Source organism: Betta splendens, chromosome 4, assembly GCF_900634795.4.
Source record: "Betta splendens chromosome 4, fBetSpl5.4, whole genome shotgun sequence".
Taxonomy (NCBI): Eukaryota; Metazoa; Chordata; class Actinopteri; order Anabantiformes; family Osphronemidae; genus Betta; species Betta splendens.
In genome coordinates this window covers 1,686,120-1,700,935 of record NC_040884.2, presented here as the reverse complement: position 1 = coordinate 1,700,935, position 14,816 = coordinate 1,686,120, and the positions used below count along the sequence as shown (strand labels likewise).

Sequence of the window (14,816 nt, the reverse complement as noted above, 5' to 3'; positions counted from 1 at the left end):
AGGAGCTGTTTACACAAACAATCATTTGTATCAGTATCAGAAGAAAAAGCAGTAATGTCCCAAAGTGGAAGCTAAAGACTAAATAGTAAAACAAATATATATATATAATTATTTGGTGCAGCTCCTCCGAGCATGGATATATTTTTCTATATAAAAAGGTAATAATGTGCTAATAACACAAAAACAGAGGATTTTTTTAAAAATATACATTTTGTGTCAAAAACATTAACATAGAAAATAGACTGTATGTCAATTAAAAAACAAGATCAGGTAAAGGAGACAAGTTTTTTTCTTTGTATTAATATTTGTGTAATTCAGTAGTAATTCTTGTTATAGTGTAACATGTTTAAACATTGGTGGATAGACAGAATGAATTAAATGCCCACAGACCTTACTTCAATTAAAAAAATGTAATAAAAATAAAATCTATGTCGTTATGAAGTTGAATATGTTATGAAGGGGGAGAAAAAGCTCTGGCATCCTGTCCACTTACATATCGTATGTACAAAAATAAACTTTGCACCACTCTGTTTAAAATTGGCCACTGTGGTTTGTTGATGGATAGGTTAATAAAATCAGTTAATACGCTTGAAGTTATAAATGCCAATGCCAAATTAAAGGAACTATATATGTAGAGAGATTCTTAATATCAGTGTCACTTTTCTTGTATCTTCCACAGAGAAATTTTAACAATAAATCAACACTTAAAAATTACTATAAACAGTAATATGAATAAATGTTCATAACAATGTTACAATATTGTGTATATTTTATATGTGCGATTATACATCAGAATTATCAGTGTATTGAATATATACTGTACTTCCATACAATGCTAGAAACTACCACGTGGGTCCTGGTGTATTATGAATGTAATATGAGTTAAATGTGTTTTACCAATGAGGTCGGCTGGGCCTGTGCCCAGGTTTTCTCCACGGATGGTAACTTTGGTCCAAGCTGCACCCTCCTTGGGTGAGATGCCTGTGACTAGAGGGGGCTGACGGACACGAGACATGGTGGCTGGAGGCAGACAGGAACACTGGATCACTCACCACCTGGACGTGGAATAAAGAGCTGCAGGTGAAAAACACATGATTTACCAAAAAACATTCATTGATGATGAGACAAATCCTTCTAGTAATCCAGTCACCACTAAAAAGAAGCAATTAGAGCATTCATTTCAAATAAATTATCCAAGTACTTTATAATCACGTTTTAGTACTTCTTAATGTAAAAAAAACATTTGTTTATAAAATTCCAGATTTTTATTTTTATTCCAGTTTATATTCTTTATTTGTTCATTTTCGTAAATAACTATAATTAAAGTTGTAAATATTGTTTTTTGTCACAAGAGGGAACGAGAGGGAACGAAGGGAAGACGGCGTCAGACCACATAATTCCTTGGTTGTCATATGCAAACTTGGCCATTGAAGCTGATTTTAATTCTGATTCTGATTCAGATTGTCATTAACTGTAAAAATTTAATCTTATAAACAACTTGTTGGTCAGAAATATTTTGTTTAACACAGGTCAAGACTATTTCAAATAACCAGTTAAGACCCAAACCTGAGACAAATTACAAACATACTTAATGCATGGAGAGTAAAGAGTGTCCATAGATTTTGGATATAAAATAAGGAAATATAATTTCACATTGGACCATATAGTAGTGAACCCACAACCTTGTCCCAGTTATAGGTACCATTAGACACCATTGACTTTTACAGAATTACCAGGCAGCCAGACATTTAGGTTTTTACTTGGAAAAACATGTCTATGGAGGTTTTTAGTGTTAATTGTTCAGCCTGTACTGCAGGTCTGTAAACAACGTTTGCATTGCAGCAGTTATCTCTCAGATAATAGAAAAAAATAGAGAAGTGAGCCAAGAATGAAGGAATGAAGGAGCAGACAGAGAGCAGGGAGGAAAGAAGAATGTAAACCTCACAGCAAAGGATAAATAAACCTGGCCTCCCCAATCATTCCACATGAGCCCACACAATACAGTACAGACCATGGCACCAAAGATGGAGCACCTATACAGATCAGTTCACGCAGAGGCTGAGAAGAAGGGAGAGATTCCAAATGAAAAATCTCTAAGTATGAATTTCAGCAACACACATATGTTTGTTAATAAATTACAGCCAAGTCCCAAAAAGGCTGATCATTGTAGACTCTGAAGCAGCAAGTGAGCCTTCCGCCCTTTTGCTCCACAGCCAAAACACGTTCTCCACAAACAATGCCGGAGTTCACACGGAGCGGACCTGCTACATGGTGGTCAGCCCTCGCACAAGTATATGGCCACTAATTAGGTGTAGCTGTATAATTGAGATTCTGGGCCAACAGGGATTTTAATATCAAAGGAAATCAAAGCTGACAGAACACAACATTGTTTAAAAGACTTTCCAGCAAGAGTTTCAACATCAGCAGCAGCAAATGCATCTATGTGGAGCTGGAAACCATATATAGAACTAATAATTAAAATTAAGTAACGTGCCAGTTACTTACCAGTTTTTGACTAATGAGTAAATTGTTTGTACCATGTTGTGTTTACTTTAGTGTGATAAATGAATAATAATAATTAATAACAAACTTACCAAAAAGAAATTAGACTTATTCAATGAAAAATCACTTCAATAATGAATCCACATTTTTACAATCAAGGGACTAGAACATAGGATGGAATTACAGACCGAATCTGTTGTGTGCTTAAAACTACAATTTTTATTATAATAAATTAAATAACAATAATAGTAATAATTGTAGTAGTAATAGTAGTAGACTCATCATGTGAGATATTAATAATAGTCTAAATTATAAATTTAACATCAGTTTTTGGGGTTTGGAGTTTGAAATTTTGAACATTTCAATCCACAGTGGGACAATAGAACGTGTCCTGAGCTACAAACGAGTGCAAACCTTACTCTTATGCCACAGTGCACCCCTTCCAACACCCTGACTTCCCATAGTTAACCAAAAGACTCCAATGGGATTTACCTCATGTTGTTGCTGCTGCGCTGTGCATGTCAGAGGAAATGAAGGGGCTGTGGATCTGACATGAAGAAGATAAGAGGTTAACAGGCCTAAAACAAGAGCTTGGAATATCCTTCATCAGTCCCACATGTTGAGAGTGGGAGCAGCAAAGGGCGGAAGAGAGGACGACTGGAATCTTTATTTTGTACAATTTTGATCAGCTTCTTCGAGTGTTTCTATCCCACCCCCATTAAAATAGGCGCGCGCACACACACACACACACACAGGCAAACACGCCCACACACACACACACACACACACACACACACACACACACACACACACACACACACACACACACACACACACACACACACACACACACACACACACACACACACACACACACACACACACACACACCAGAATGACAGCTAGGCTAGTTTGCGTGCGAGACCCGAGCCGGTGTTGTGTGGTCATTGTGTATGCGAGTATGTGGAAGGATCTGCGAAGAGGTCTGGGCAGCGTGTGTGTGTGTGTGTGTGTGTGTGTGTGTGTGGTCTGGGTGTGTGGTCTCTGGCGCGGGCCTGGGGAGAGCCTGCTGACGGCTGGGATGAGAAAAGAGCCGCTGTGTTTACTTTACTCTGGGGGCTGTGCATGGACACGGGAACATTGCCCAGACCCCTCTCTAGAACTCCAGCGTGCAGGCACCAGTTCACACAAAAACTAAAGGTAATCTTGTTCAAGTCTCATGTCATGTGCCATCACAGATTCCCTGCTAACTAGGTAGCACAAACCCAAACGTCCCAGACTAGCTGTGCACAGGCCTTTCCTCTAAGAATCAGGAAGCAAAAACCCAAAAAAGAGGTTTATAAAAACTCCACTGAAGTGGAAATTCAGGAGGTAGGACGCCCTTTGCTGGACAGAAGTTCGGTTATGAACCTCTAGATGGCATCGACACTTTCCTCAAGCCATGTGCCTCTGTGTGGGCTAAATTTGATCAGCGACAACCCAGAGCCGTCTCAGCCCGGTCCTCTTCCAGCCATGGCGCTGTCGGCCACCAGTCTCTTCCTGGTAATAGGCATAAATAGACAGCTTTGTTTTCCTTGGAGAGTGACTAGCAATCAGCAGGTTTGGCTCCAACTTGTGTGGTGGCCGAGGACGACGAGGCTTAAAATCTTCGTCAGGTACTGCTGACAAGTGGTCAGCGAATGGTTCTATGGGTCTGTGATTGGTATCCAGACATAAAGCGAAAGACTTCCCATCAAAGGTCTAAACAAAACTCTTTGTTGCATGAAGCCATTTAATAATAACATGATTACAATAAGACAGGCTAGCATATTCATAAATATAAAATTGATTTCATATAGAGCAGTCTGTTTCTTTTACAAAATATTTCTATTTGAAATCTTTAGGTTTGCATATAATTTAAATAAATAAAATTGAAAATAACATTTTACAGCTTATTATTACATCTATATCATTATAAATTTAGTATTTTGTTTAAATTTATTTTGATAAAAAAATAAATAAAAAGAATATATACCTTCTCCTAAAGTTTAAATCAAGGAAGGATTTTATGCAAAAATAAAAAGGTTAAATCTAACCTATGCTGCAAAAAAATGCTGAGATTGTTTTTTATCCTGACAACTCTCTGCATCCCTGGGACTGGGAATCTGCCCACATTAGTGTCTCATGAATGAGGCGTTTATACCTTATGTCATAAGTTGCTCTAAGCTCAAAGGTGACTCACATATGGTAATAATTGACCAGGGTGTGCGTTGATGTGTGTGAGAAAGAGAGTGTGATGGGTTTAGGGGGCACAAAGGGACCTTTTTAGGTAGCTCATCACCCTCAACCCCCTTCATTGCCCATCACAGCAGCTAACACACTACATCAGTGGCTCCAAATCCACACCCACACACTAATGCCATTTCACTCTGTGCTCCTCAACATTACATAAACACAAGATTTCATCAAAGATCCCCTGACCTCTCTGAATGCACAGACTGGCCAAACATCACCCGCCTGAGATGACCGGCCTGATCACACAGCTCGGTGGGACTTTGAACAATCCTCCTCAGTATTCAGTCACAGCTAAGATCCCACACACACATATATATATATATATATATATATATATATATATATATATATATACACACACACACACACACACACACACACACACACAGTGCAGTTTCCGTTAAAAACAAATGTTGTGACCAATATCCAGTAACAATGAGGCAGTATGCGGCTGATCCCAGAACTTATGGAGAATCTTTCATGACGGTGAACGAGCACATAATGATCACGAGTGCCTTTGGCTTAGCATCCGACCCTCATGATGTCTGCCTACAGGCTATGTTATCATTAGGGCTGTGTGTTTGTTTGTTTGTCAGTCTCAAGTGCTTTTCAGGGTAAGGCCTAATGAAATGAAGTTCCCAGTTTCCCATATAAAAATCCTGAAACAATAAACAGAAATAGAAAGCATGGGCCCACAATCGCAGGAAGATGTTTTCAAAGGATTAAGAGACTGGAGACAGGCGGCTCTGCCCAGTGACATGGCGAAATCGAGAGATCTGAAACTTCACGGGTGAGGCTGCAGAACTGCCGTCCCAGCCACTTTACATAAAAAACACATCAGCAGCGTGAGAACTCTCCACACTCACATACCATCATGAATTACAACAACATTACTGCTTACACTACAAATCAGCACTTTCACCTAGAGCTGCAATTAAAGATGATCAAAACCTACTGATAATTTATTATTACAATTTAAAAAAAAAAAACGAACACATGTTCAGCCACGTGAACAAGACTCCCAAATGCACAACAGGTAGGAAATAATAGGTTAAATTTCCCTTCTATCCCTGTTTTGGATAGAAAACATAATTTTATGTATTGAAATACACGTCAGTAATACAGTGGAGAAATCACTTGGCAATGAATCATCTATACGGGTCTAATGCAAGCAAAGCAAGGCTTGCACTACTGATTATACTTACCAATAAATAAATAAGTTATTACAGATATTTTTAATGGACTCCTAAATCTTTCCAAGTTTTTGGATAATCATCTTTTTTGAAACACAATCGTTTCATCTGTATCATCAGTAAATTGGTTCAATAAATCTGCATGAAATAAGGTGACCCGCAGCCAGTTGGAGCTGTTTTTTGATTCATTTTCCCAGTCCAAAGCTCCTCTGTCTGTTCATCCAGCCCGTACTGGGTCACAGAAATCACACTGTGAAACCAGTGGCCCAGCAAGCCTGTCAGCAGGGAGGAGGCTACCAGGTGGGTGGACTGCCAACAGCGAACAGAGGTGAGAGAAAACTGCAGTTCCACAAATAATGCTCAGTATGACCCCCGACACTCAATTCACTCCGAGGTCTACGAAGCAGAAAGACTAAGGAAAAGCCTCGAAAAACACAACCCACCACATTCCAGCAAAACAAACAAGCGGGCCACCCAAATTTTTCAATTAGAGTGCTGGGAGGGGGCAGGAAATGGATCAGTGCAGCCTTGCCCCAGTCATCCCCCAGCCAAGCGGTGCCGACGTTGGGGAGCGGAGGGAGAACTGATACACAGATCAGTAGACATGCTAGAAGAGATGTCAACACAAATGATGGAGGAGATCAGCAACGTGTGTGTGTGTGTGTGTGTGTGTGTGTGTGTGTGTGTGTGTGTGTTGTCAACTTGTCTAATTTACTCTCCTTAAGGACACTCAAACGAATGTCTACTATATGTGTGCTTGTGTATGAATTAGGTATGAATCAAATAAATGACATTGCCTGGTCAGTTTGTTTCATTTGCCTAATTGCTACTGAGTGGAGCAAATCACAATATACACAAGTGAATGATTTTCATTCCGCTTAATAATTATTTGGAAAAATTGTAAAAATAAAAATATGCATAATGCCTAATGAAGGGATTTTACATTATGAGATTATGAAGATGCGGCATAACATGACTTGGATAGAAGCAAAACAGAGGGTTCGTAAAATAGAAACGGCGACTGCAGCTAATTAAAACACCGATATCAAAGTTTTAAGCCAATTTTCTCTCGTAAAAACGCCAAATCCACCCAAGGCGGCGAACACTTTAAAACGTGACCTCTAGACGAACAATACAACGTTATCTTCAAACTGGAGGATGTTTACACTGAGTTCGCTATTGCCGTTAATAAAGTACCAGTAACAACATCTATCATCTGTCCACGATTTAAACTAACGCCATAAACCCCGGACATAGACTGACAGATCTGCTTCAGTAACTTTAGAAAGAACGGTTTCAGCTGTTGTCAAATGTGACAGCTACCGTTAGCTCAGGCTAACCAAACAAGCTAGCTGGCTAACAAGCTAATGAACCGGTAGAGTTACATAAAGCTGGTATGTGCGTTCGTCGTATATGTGCACCTGCCTTTGTCTCCATATGTTATAAGGCAAGTGTAACGATTCTGCTTTGGGAATTATGCTAACAGTATCTTTTAATAAGGAGGTGAACTTACCAGTAACAGCGTCTTGACTGCAACGAGCAGTTCCTGGATCCTCCGACTACTTCCGATATTCAACCGTACCTTTCAAAATAAAATATAAAATCAAGTAGTGACTGATGCGTTTTTGTGAGAATGTTTGTCATAACAAACATAAAAAACATCAAACTAAAAATACAAGAGGTTTGCAGACACGGTTGTGCTGGTTAGGTTTCATTCCTATAGCCTTGTACAATTCTAGGATTGAGGTTTGCAGTGTAAATAGTGTAACTACAATAAATCATTTTTGTTTGAATTCTGAACCAAATAAAAAATAGAAAAGTCTATTTTGTCCATTATACAGCCAAGCATGCTTTAATATGTAGCCTTACTGCATCGATTAGAATAATTATATTAAGTAACACTAAATAGTCTAGTAGTAGTCTCCTAGAAAAGTTTATTTGGCTTGCCTGAAAGGGTAATTATTTGCAGATAGTTAATGGTTCTATACCATAATTGCAAATGCATTGACCTTGAAGCAAGTTAGTCTTGCTTTTTACAGTCAGAGACCTCTTTGGCTAAATTGAAGAAGTGTGTGAGCTGCTGGGTGTGTCTTGAAATGTGCTTTTTGAGAAAAAACATGAGATTCATATGTCGACTCAGTCTACATATTTCCAGCACACTTTAAGAGTAGGTGCTGCAGCCGCATCCATCCCTCTGGAGTGTTAGATGTCTCTGTTATTAGCATTTCGAAGCCCAGTGGGAGCTTTGCTTCTTTCTTCATCTTTCCTTTCACGGTGCATCACTGAGGTATTTCCACTTGTTCTGGGAAAGGCGCAGCATCATTAGAAATGCGACAAGGACCACCCAGGCACACATTTGCACCCTGATGCCATTACATTTATCTCACTAAATTGTGCAGGGCAGAAAGCATTTTGTGATAAACCCAATCCCCAGAGAAACCATATTGTCCAATTAGACTGGCTAATCTGGTAATTAAGGATCACACTGTGAACTGGTAGTTTGCACAGATGCTGATGCAACCGAGGGGCTGTTTATCTCCATAAACCAGCCTAAAGGAACGGCGCTGGTAAATTCTGATCTTTGTCTCAGCCAGTAATTTACAACGTGTGAAATATTCTTGAAACATTTTCATACTGAAGATTAACTGGCATCATCACTTTGCAGAGGCTTTAATTGAGTCACTCCACTATGGTTAGTTTAGCTTATGAAGCTGACTGATTATCACCTCATCTGTCGTGTGCTGCGTCGCTCTTTAACCAACAGGCCAACCAGCAGGTGGCTGAGGCTTCAGAGTGCTATCACTTCAGCTCATCCACTGTTAAACTGTGAGGCACGTGTGATTAGATGATGTATTTAGTGCAGATCTTTAGAGCAGGTGCCCCAGGTGTTTTCAGGGAACCTGCTAATGCCTTAATCCTTTGTGTGACCCTCCAACTGCATGTAATCCACATCCCGCAATGGCACATGCTGAGCTGGTACCATTGCTCATCCCTGAACCCTATTGTTCATTGTTTGTCTTCTCCAGTTTTTTCCCATGGGCCTCTGGCCAGTGAGAGGAAAAGGTCACTGTAAATATTGTCCTGAAATCCTCTCTCCCTCCCATCGCTCTCCTGAAGATGGAGCAGGCGACCAGTGGGTGAGCACTTCCTTCCTGCGCAGGGCATTTCAACTGTAAGACATCAAACACGTATGAATCCCTCAACGTCAAGGAGATCATATACCCAGAGCTGACAGTACCAGAACCTGAACCGGTCACACTTCTTGGCGAAGAATGCTATTTAACAACAAGTCAAATATTGCTATTTTCTTCATAACAACAGATTTAAGTGCCAAATACCTCTAATAGCCGTTGTTTCTTACTTACTTTTAGGTAAGCAGGGATATATTTTAATGAGTCAGCATAATTCCAATTCCCTGCCCACATCTTGTAATGCACACAGAATATGGATTCTAGGGGAAACTAAGTGAAGCCTAGGAACCCTTGACCCATGTGTGGCTAATCACTAGCCTGTAGCACTGCTGTTAATATGAGACAGGGAGATTTTAAATAAACCTCTGATTTTGGGGTTTGTTTTGCTTCTGTGTGACGCGCTGTCTCCCACTGCTCTGCTTTCCCGGAGGAGTCCAGTTCCCTGGGCTCACATTTTGGGCTCCGGAAATCCAGGCCTGTGCCAGGCTTAGCTTGGAAAAGCATCAAGATGAACACAATGGAGGAGAGAGAGTTAAAGAGAACAGAGGGCCTTTCAGTCTGAGGCCTGACATGCTGCTTGACACAGTGGATGGAAAACAGAGCTAATGCACATGAGCATCAAGGAATGATTTTACAAGATGGCAAAAATACACATTTGAATATATTTCTAGACTCCTAATCTTACAGGTAAAAACTCTGATAGTGTTCTTACCTCATGTTGTTATATTAACAATGAACAAAAGTTCCTGTGGGCACAAACGAGCAAGAAGCAGAAACTTGTTCACGTCTCCACAGCAGCTGGAAGCATCAACAAGTGTCAAACAGACAATTACAATAAATAAAATATTACAGCAATGACCATTAATAGAGTCAATGTGATTCTAATATTAGACAGCAATCAAATACTGGGAGAATGCAAAAAAATCAATAAACACAATGTTCTGCAGTTTGACTGAAATTCATGCAGTTTGCATTATAAAAGTGTGGAGCAAAATATATTAAGATTAGTAATTTGCAAAACAGATCCAGGAAACTACAGCGAACTCAAAGAAAATGTCGCTGGACAAAAAACGCATGCAACGCGTTTCCTCCCAGCTTGTTGGCATCTTTCAGCTCGTTGTTCTGATTAATGACCTGCAGCTTTCTCCGTACCTTTGTGACCAAACTGCTGTTTTGTTTCCGTCTCGCTGCTCTCAACACCTCGGTTTTGTGCGGCAGCGCGTCCCAGCTCAGTTACTCAGATTTGTGCGACTCATTGGCATCGTCAGGACTGGTCAGTTTGTCTTTGATGTGTAAAAACTGTTTTAGGCTATAAAAGAAGTACAGAAACTAATGATTAACATTTTGAAAACCATAATGGAGGCTGATCTGCTACTGAACAGGTAAATATACTTATTATATATATATATATATATATATATATATATATATATATATATATATATATATATATATATATATATATATATATATACTTAAAATCTTATTCAATTGGGTGAAATTGCTTTTAGGTGTTAATATGCTTTGATGAACTGAAAATGGTTTTGGAGAAAAGGAGTGGGTGTGGGAGAGAATAAGGGGGCTTCTACTCAGAGACGTGGAGGCTTCACCAGCCAGGTTAACACAACATGTTCCTGGCCTTCTCAGAACACCAGCTCTTTGTCCCCCGAGGCTCCACAACAGGCTACTGTGTCTCAGGAGGCACCGCGAGGAAAGAGTCTCCAGGAAAAGTCCAGGGAGTTAACTGAACAAACTAAAAGGGTGCTAACCCGAAAACCTGGTCTGACACTTGGTGCATTGTCTTCCATTAAGGTCTTGTGTAACAGCTTCTTGTGTTTTACTGCTGGTGCTCGTCCCTCTGCGAACGAGCAGCCGTGGGAGGAAGCAGCTGAAGCCGTCAGTGAGCTGCTGTGTGTGTTCTCCCTTTGATGAGTTGCAAGGGTCGAGTGTGTTCATAACTGTTTGTCTCCATAAACAGGTGGACTTACTTACAGCTGGGGGTTATTTGTGCTGCGCATGGGCCCGAGCCAATAGTAATCAAAGCGCGAGCATCCGGTCACCCAGATGATCCTGAACACCAGCTCTGGGCTGCTGTCGTCATTGGTCAGATGTTTTGTTTTTATCAGTTGTTTTTTATAAGTCTGCCGTATTTTTCTTCATGACTGAATCCTTTTGTTATATTCCTGCAGAATCAGCAATGTTTAGTCTGATTTAACAGTATGATGCTTTACTTTGCAGAGCAGTGCTTTATTTTAGCACCTAGTAAAACTGTTTTAAATAAATTTACTGTGCCATTGAAAATGATGTCAGGAATTAAACGTACCACAAAACATGCACTGAAAATAAAAATCTTCTTTCTTTCCACTGTGAAAGGAAGAGAGGGTCTTAACTTGTTGAGCTCTAATAACCCACATAGTTTTTTTATCCATCTGTAAGGATTTAACACACTCAGTTGGCCTGAGTGAACATTAACTGGCCTTAAAATTGGCTTTCATAACGATGATTTAATAAAATGCCTTCATTTCCTTTGTGAAATCAATGACAGTAAAGACCCAGTCCTCAGCGGCTCGGTCTCATGACTTCCTCTGTTAGTGTGCAGGCCCAAAGTAAAATGTGGCTGGAGCCCAGAAGGGGGCGCCCCAGAACGGCAGATTAGACCTCAGCCTCTCCTCAGGTCACCAGCCTCATCTCAGCAGTGAAGAAGTGCAGCAGAGGAGTGATGGAAACCGGTTGGATCTGATGACCTGTGATCAGGTCAACCGGAACACAGGGATCCTGTAGTTCTGCATGGAACTTTTGAGTTGTGCACCAAGTCTTTAAAGCTGTAATGCACAAAAAAGGCACAAAACATTTAATTTTAAATAACAATAAATTAAGCAAATGAGAGTATTTCTACAATCACTGGATCCCCCAAACTAAAATACGTAAAATGCTGCCTGAGAGCAGGAAGAACTCCTGCGTGCATCATGTGTGGCCAAATGTGATTTTAATCAACTACCTGATGAGTCAGAACCATCGCATGTGAAAACATTTCCAGTTTTGATATTTGGACATTTGGTGTTTGGTGCCAAACGTAATGTGCACCAACACTCAGGCCTCAGATCAATAATAACCAATTTATTCATAAAGTGCTTTTCTGTTGAAAACAGCAGCCGTGACAGAAGAAAGGCAGAAAGAGAAGGACAAGCAGCACAAACAGAAAAAGGTTTGAAAACAACACCAACAACCTGCAGAGGTCAATAGGTTAAATAAAAAGGAGTGTCGTTCACTGATACTAGTGGATTTTAATGAATGAATGAGACGTAACCTGGAGCTGTTTAACAAACCTGATTCTAAAATCAATGCATGAAGAAAGTGATAAAATCTACAGGACCTCAGTCAAATATTACATAAACACCGCCATAAAGGAAATCTGTTTTGTTGCTTTAATGTTGATGGTTTGGATTTGATGTGATCAGCCAGTAATGTGGCTTCAAATCAGGAAAAAAGCCTTTAGGGGGTGTAAATACTTACGACTGAGAGTATGTGCATGTGTGTACACAAATACTGCATGTGTATACCTGACAGGGTGTGTGTGTGTGTGTGTGTGGGGGGGGGGGGGGGGTTCTGGACTGAGGAGCTGTTTGTAGTGACAACAGGAGAGGAAGCCAAACACAGGCTCTTTGAAGCTGCTGAGCAGGTGATTCAAGCAACAGGCACAGGTCACACAATCACAGACCATAATGTCCGCCGTAAATCCTGCAGAGCTAATGTGGAGGCGACAGGGTCTCTGTGAATGGGCTGCAGTGCGAGGTTTCCTGTGCTAAGTGGAGGCGGCAGCGTGGCACACAGGAAGGGAAGCAGCGTGTGTGAGGACGGCTACAGGACTGTGTGCGCTGAAGCCGAGGTCAGTTTCAGCCGCGCAGACTTAGCTTTGATCCGTCCACTGAGCTGGATGAAGAACATCCTGCTTCCCTCACCAAGCAGGAGCAGGAGCAGAAGAAAACGAAGAAGAAGAAGAAGAAGAAGAAGAAGAAGAAGAAGAAGAAGAAGAAGAAGAAGAAGAAGAAGAAGAAGAAGAAGAAGAAGAAGAAAACGACGAAAAAGAAGAAGAAGAGAAGAATAAAGAAGAAACAAGACGAAAAAGAATAATCAATCAGTACGAGAACAAGACAAAAGAAGAAGATACAATGAATGAAAAATAAAAGAAGAAAAGACTAAAGAAGAAAAAAAAGAAAAGAGAAGAAGACAAGAGAGAAAAAAAAAAAGAAGATAAAAACAGATATAAAAAAAAGAAGAGAAGAAGAATAGAAAAAAGATAATAAAAAAAAAATAAAAAAACAAAAACCAAAAGGAAAGATAAGAAAATACAAAGAAAAGACAATAAAAAAGAAATAGAAAAGAAGAAGAAGAAAAAGAAGAAAAAGAAAAAGAAGAAAGAGAAAAACAAAAACAAAATGGAAAAGAAGAAGAAAAAGAAAAAGAAAAAGAAAAAGAAGAAGAAGGGGGGGCTTTTCTATTACAAACATGGCCTGATGCAACTCCTATTTTCATCTGACCTCCTGCAGCTCTGCTGCATCCTCACCCACACAGCCTGCAAAGCATCTCTACTTCCTGTCGGACTTTATCAGTGTGTTGTCTTTCTATCTGTCCGAACTCCCTCTCTCCTGTTGTTTTCCTATGTACCACATTCAAAATGTGAACTTTGATCCTCAAACAACCTGTCAGACTGTGGAGCCGACCCCAGGAGCAAGACGCTGTTTGCATGTGTGTGTGTGGCCTTGTGTCGGCTGTGTGCAACTTCAGCACAAAACCATGATGTCGACCATGATGTGTGTGATCAAAAACATGAAGCCTTGGCATTATTGTTTAGACTTGACTCATTGTGGCAGTTACACAGCGATGGGAAAAGGCTTCAGGTGCCTGATCTGCCACCGGAGCGTCGTTTTCCATTGTTTCTATTATTTTTGAGCCAAAGAAACGCGCGCTAGCAGTTCACAGACCAACGCCACGACTCCGGCTCGCTGTCATAACATACAAACAGGAGGCACGATGGAAAGGACGGCGTCCTTACTGCCACGTCTGCAGCAGACAGTCACGTTTGCACAACTAACATTTGATATGATCACCAAAGGAAGGAGCAAGAAAATGAGTGAGAAAGGTCATAAATAGCAGTTGGAGCCTTGGAAAGTAATGAGACTATTAAATCAATTCTTCAATATGTTATCAGCATGTAGACCATGAATAATCAGAATAAAACCGTCCTCACTTCTTCAGTTTAACAGTGGTATAAAAATAATAAGTTTAGCTGTAAACAAAAGTTTACAAAAGAAACATTACAAAGAAACACCATATAAAAACAGTGTAAATCCCCAGAGTGACTAAAGAGTCAGCTTCATTCAAGGCATTCAAATGGAAATGTGCTGGCGACAACTCGGTTGTGACCCTGAACGCCGTCCAGAGGCAGAACTCAGGTTTCAGAGCTGCTAAAATCCTGGATCCAATGATGGAAACGTTCTGACTGTTAGTTTTGATCACAGACACAGTTCACGTTCACAACATCAGACAGACAGAGGGAACGTTCTATGGTGTTTCCTCACTTTTAATCTGGGGAATGATTTTAGATGAGAAGAGAGAAAACAGGTGTCCAGAGCCTAATTAAGCTTGATTAACACGT

At 40.3% G+C, this 14,816-nt stretch overlaps 1 protein-coding gene across 4 annotated transcripts in view; it reads right to left on the bottom strand.

Annotated features, from left to right (window-relative positions):
- Nucleotides 1–7,614, bottom strand: part of exoc2 (exocyst complex component 2) — a 32,936-nt gene extending 25,322 nt beyond the window's left edge. For 2 of the 4 annotated variants that reach the window (XM_029149071.3, XM_029149074.3), the window contains exons 1-2: nt 7,483–7,603; nt 898–1,074 (exon numbers count right to left, since the gene is read on the bottom strand). In XM_029149071.3, coding sequence (XP_029004904.1) covers nt 898–1,015 — 118 coding nt within the window. In that variant the 5' untranslated portion in view covers nt 1,016–1,074; nt 7,483–7,603. Of the gene's footprint in view, nt 1–897; nt 1,075–2,994; nt 3,050–7,482 lie in introns of those variants that run through there. The other 2 variants (XM_029149072.3, XM_029149073.3) reach the window with 2 other exon arrangements.
- Nucleotides 7,615–14,816: the final 7,202 nt, after the last annotated feature.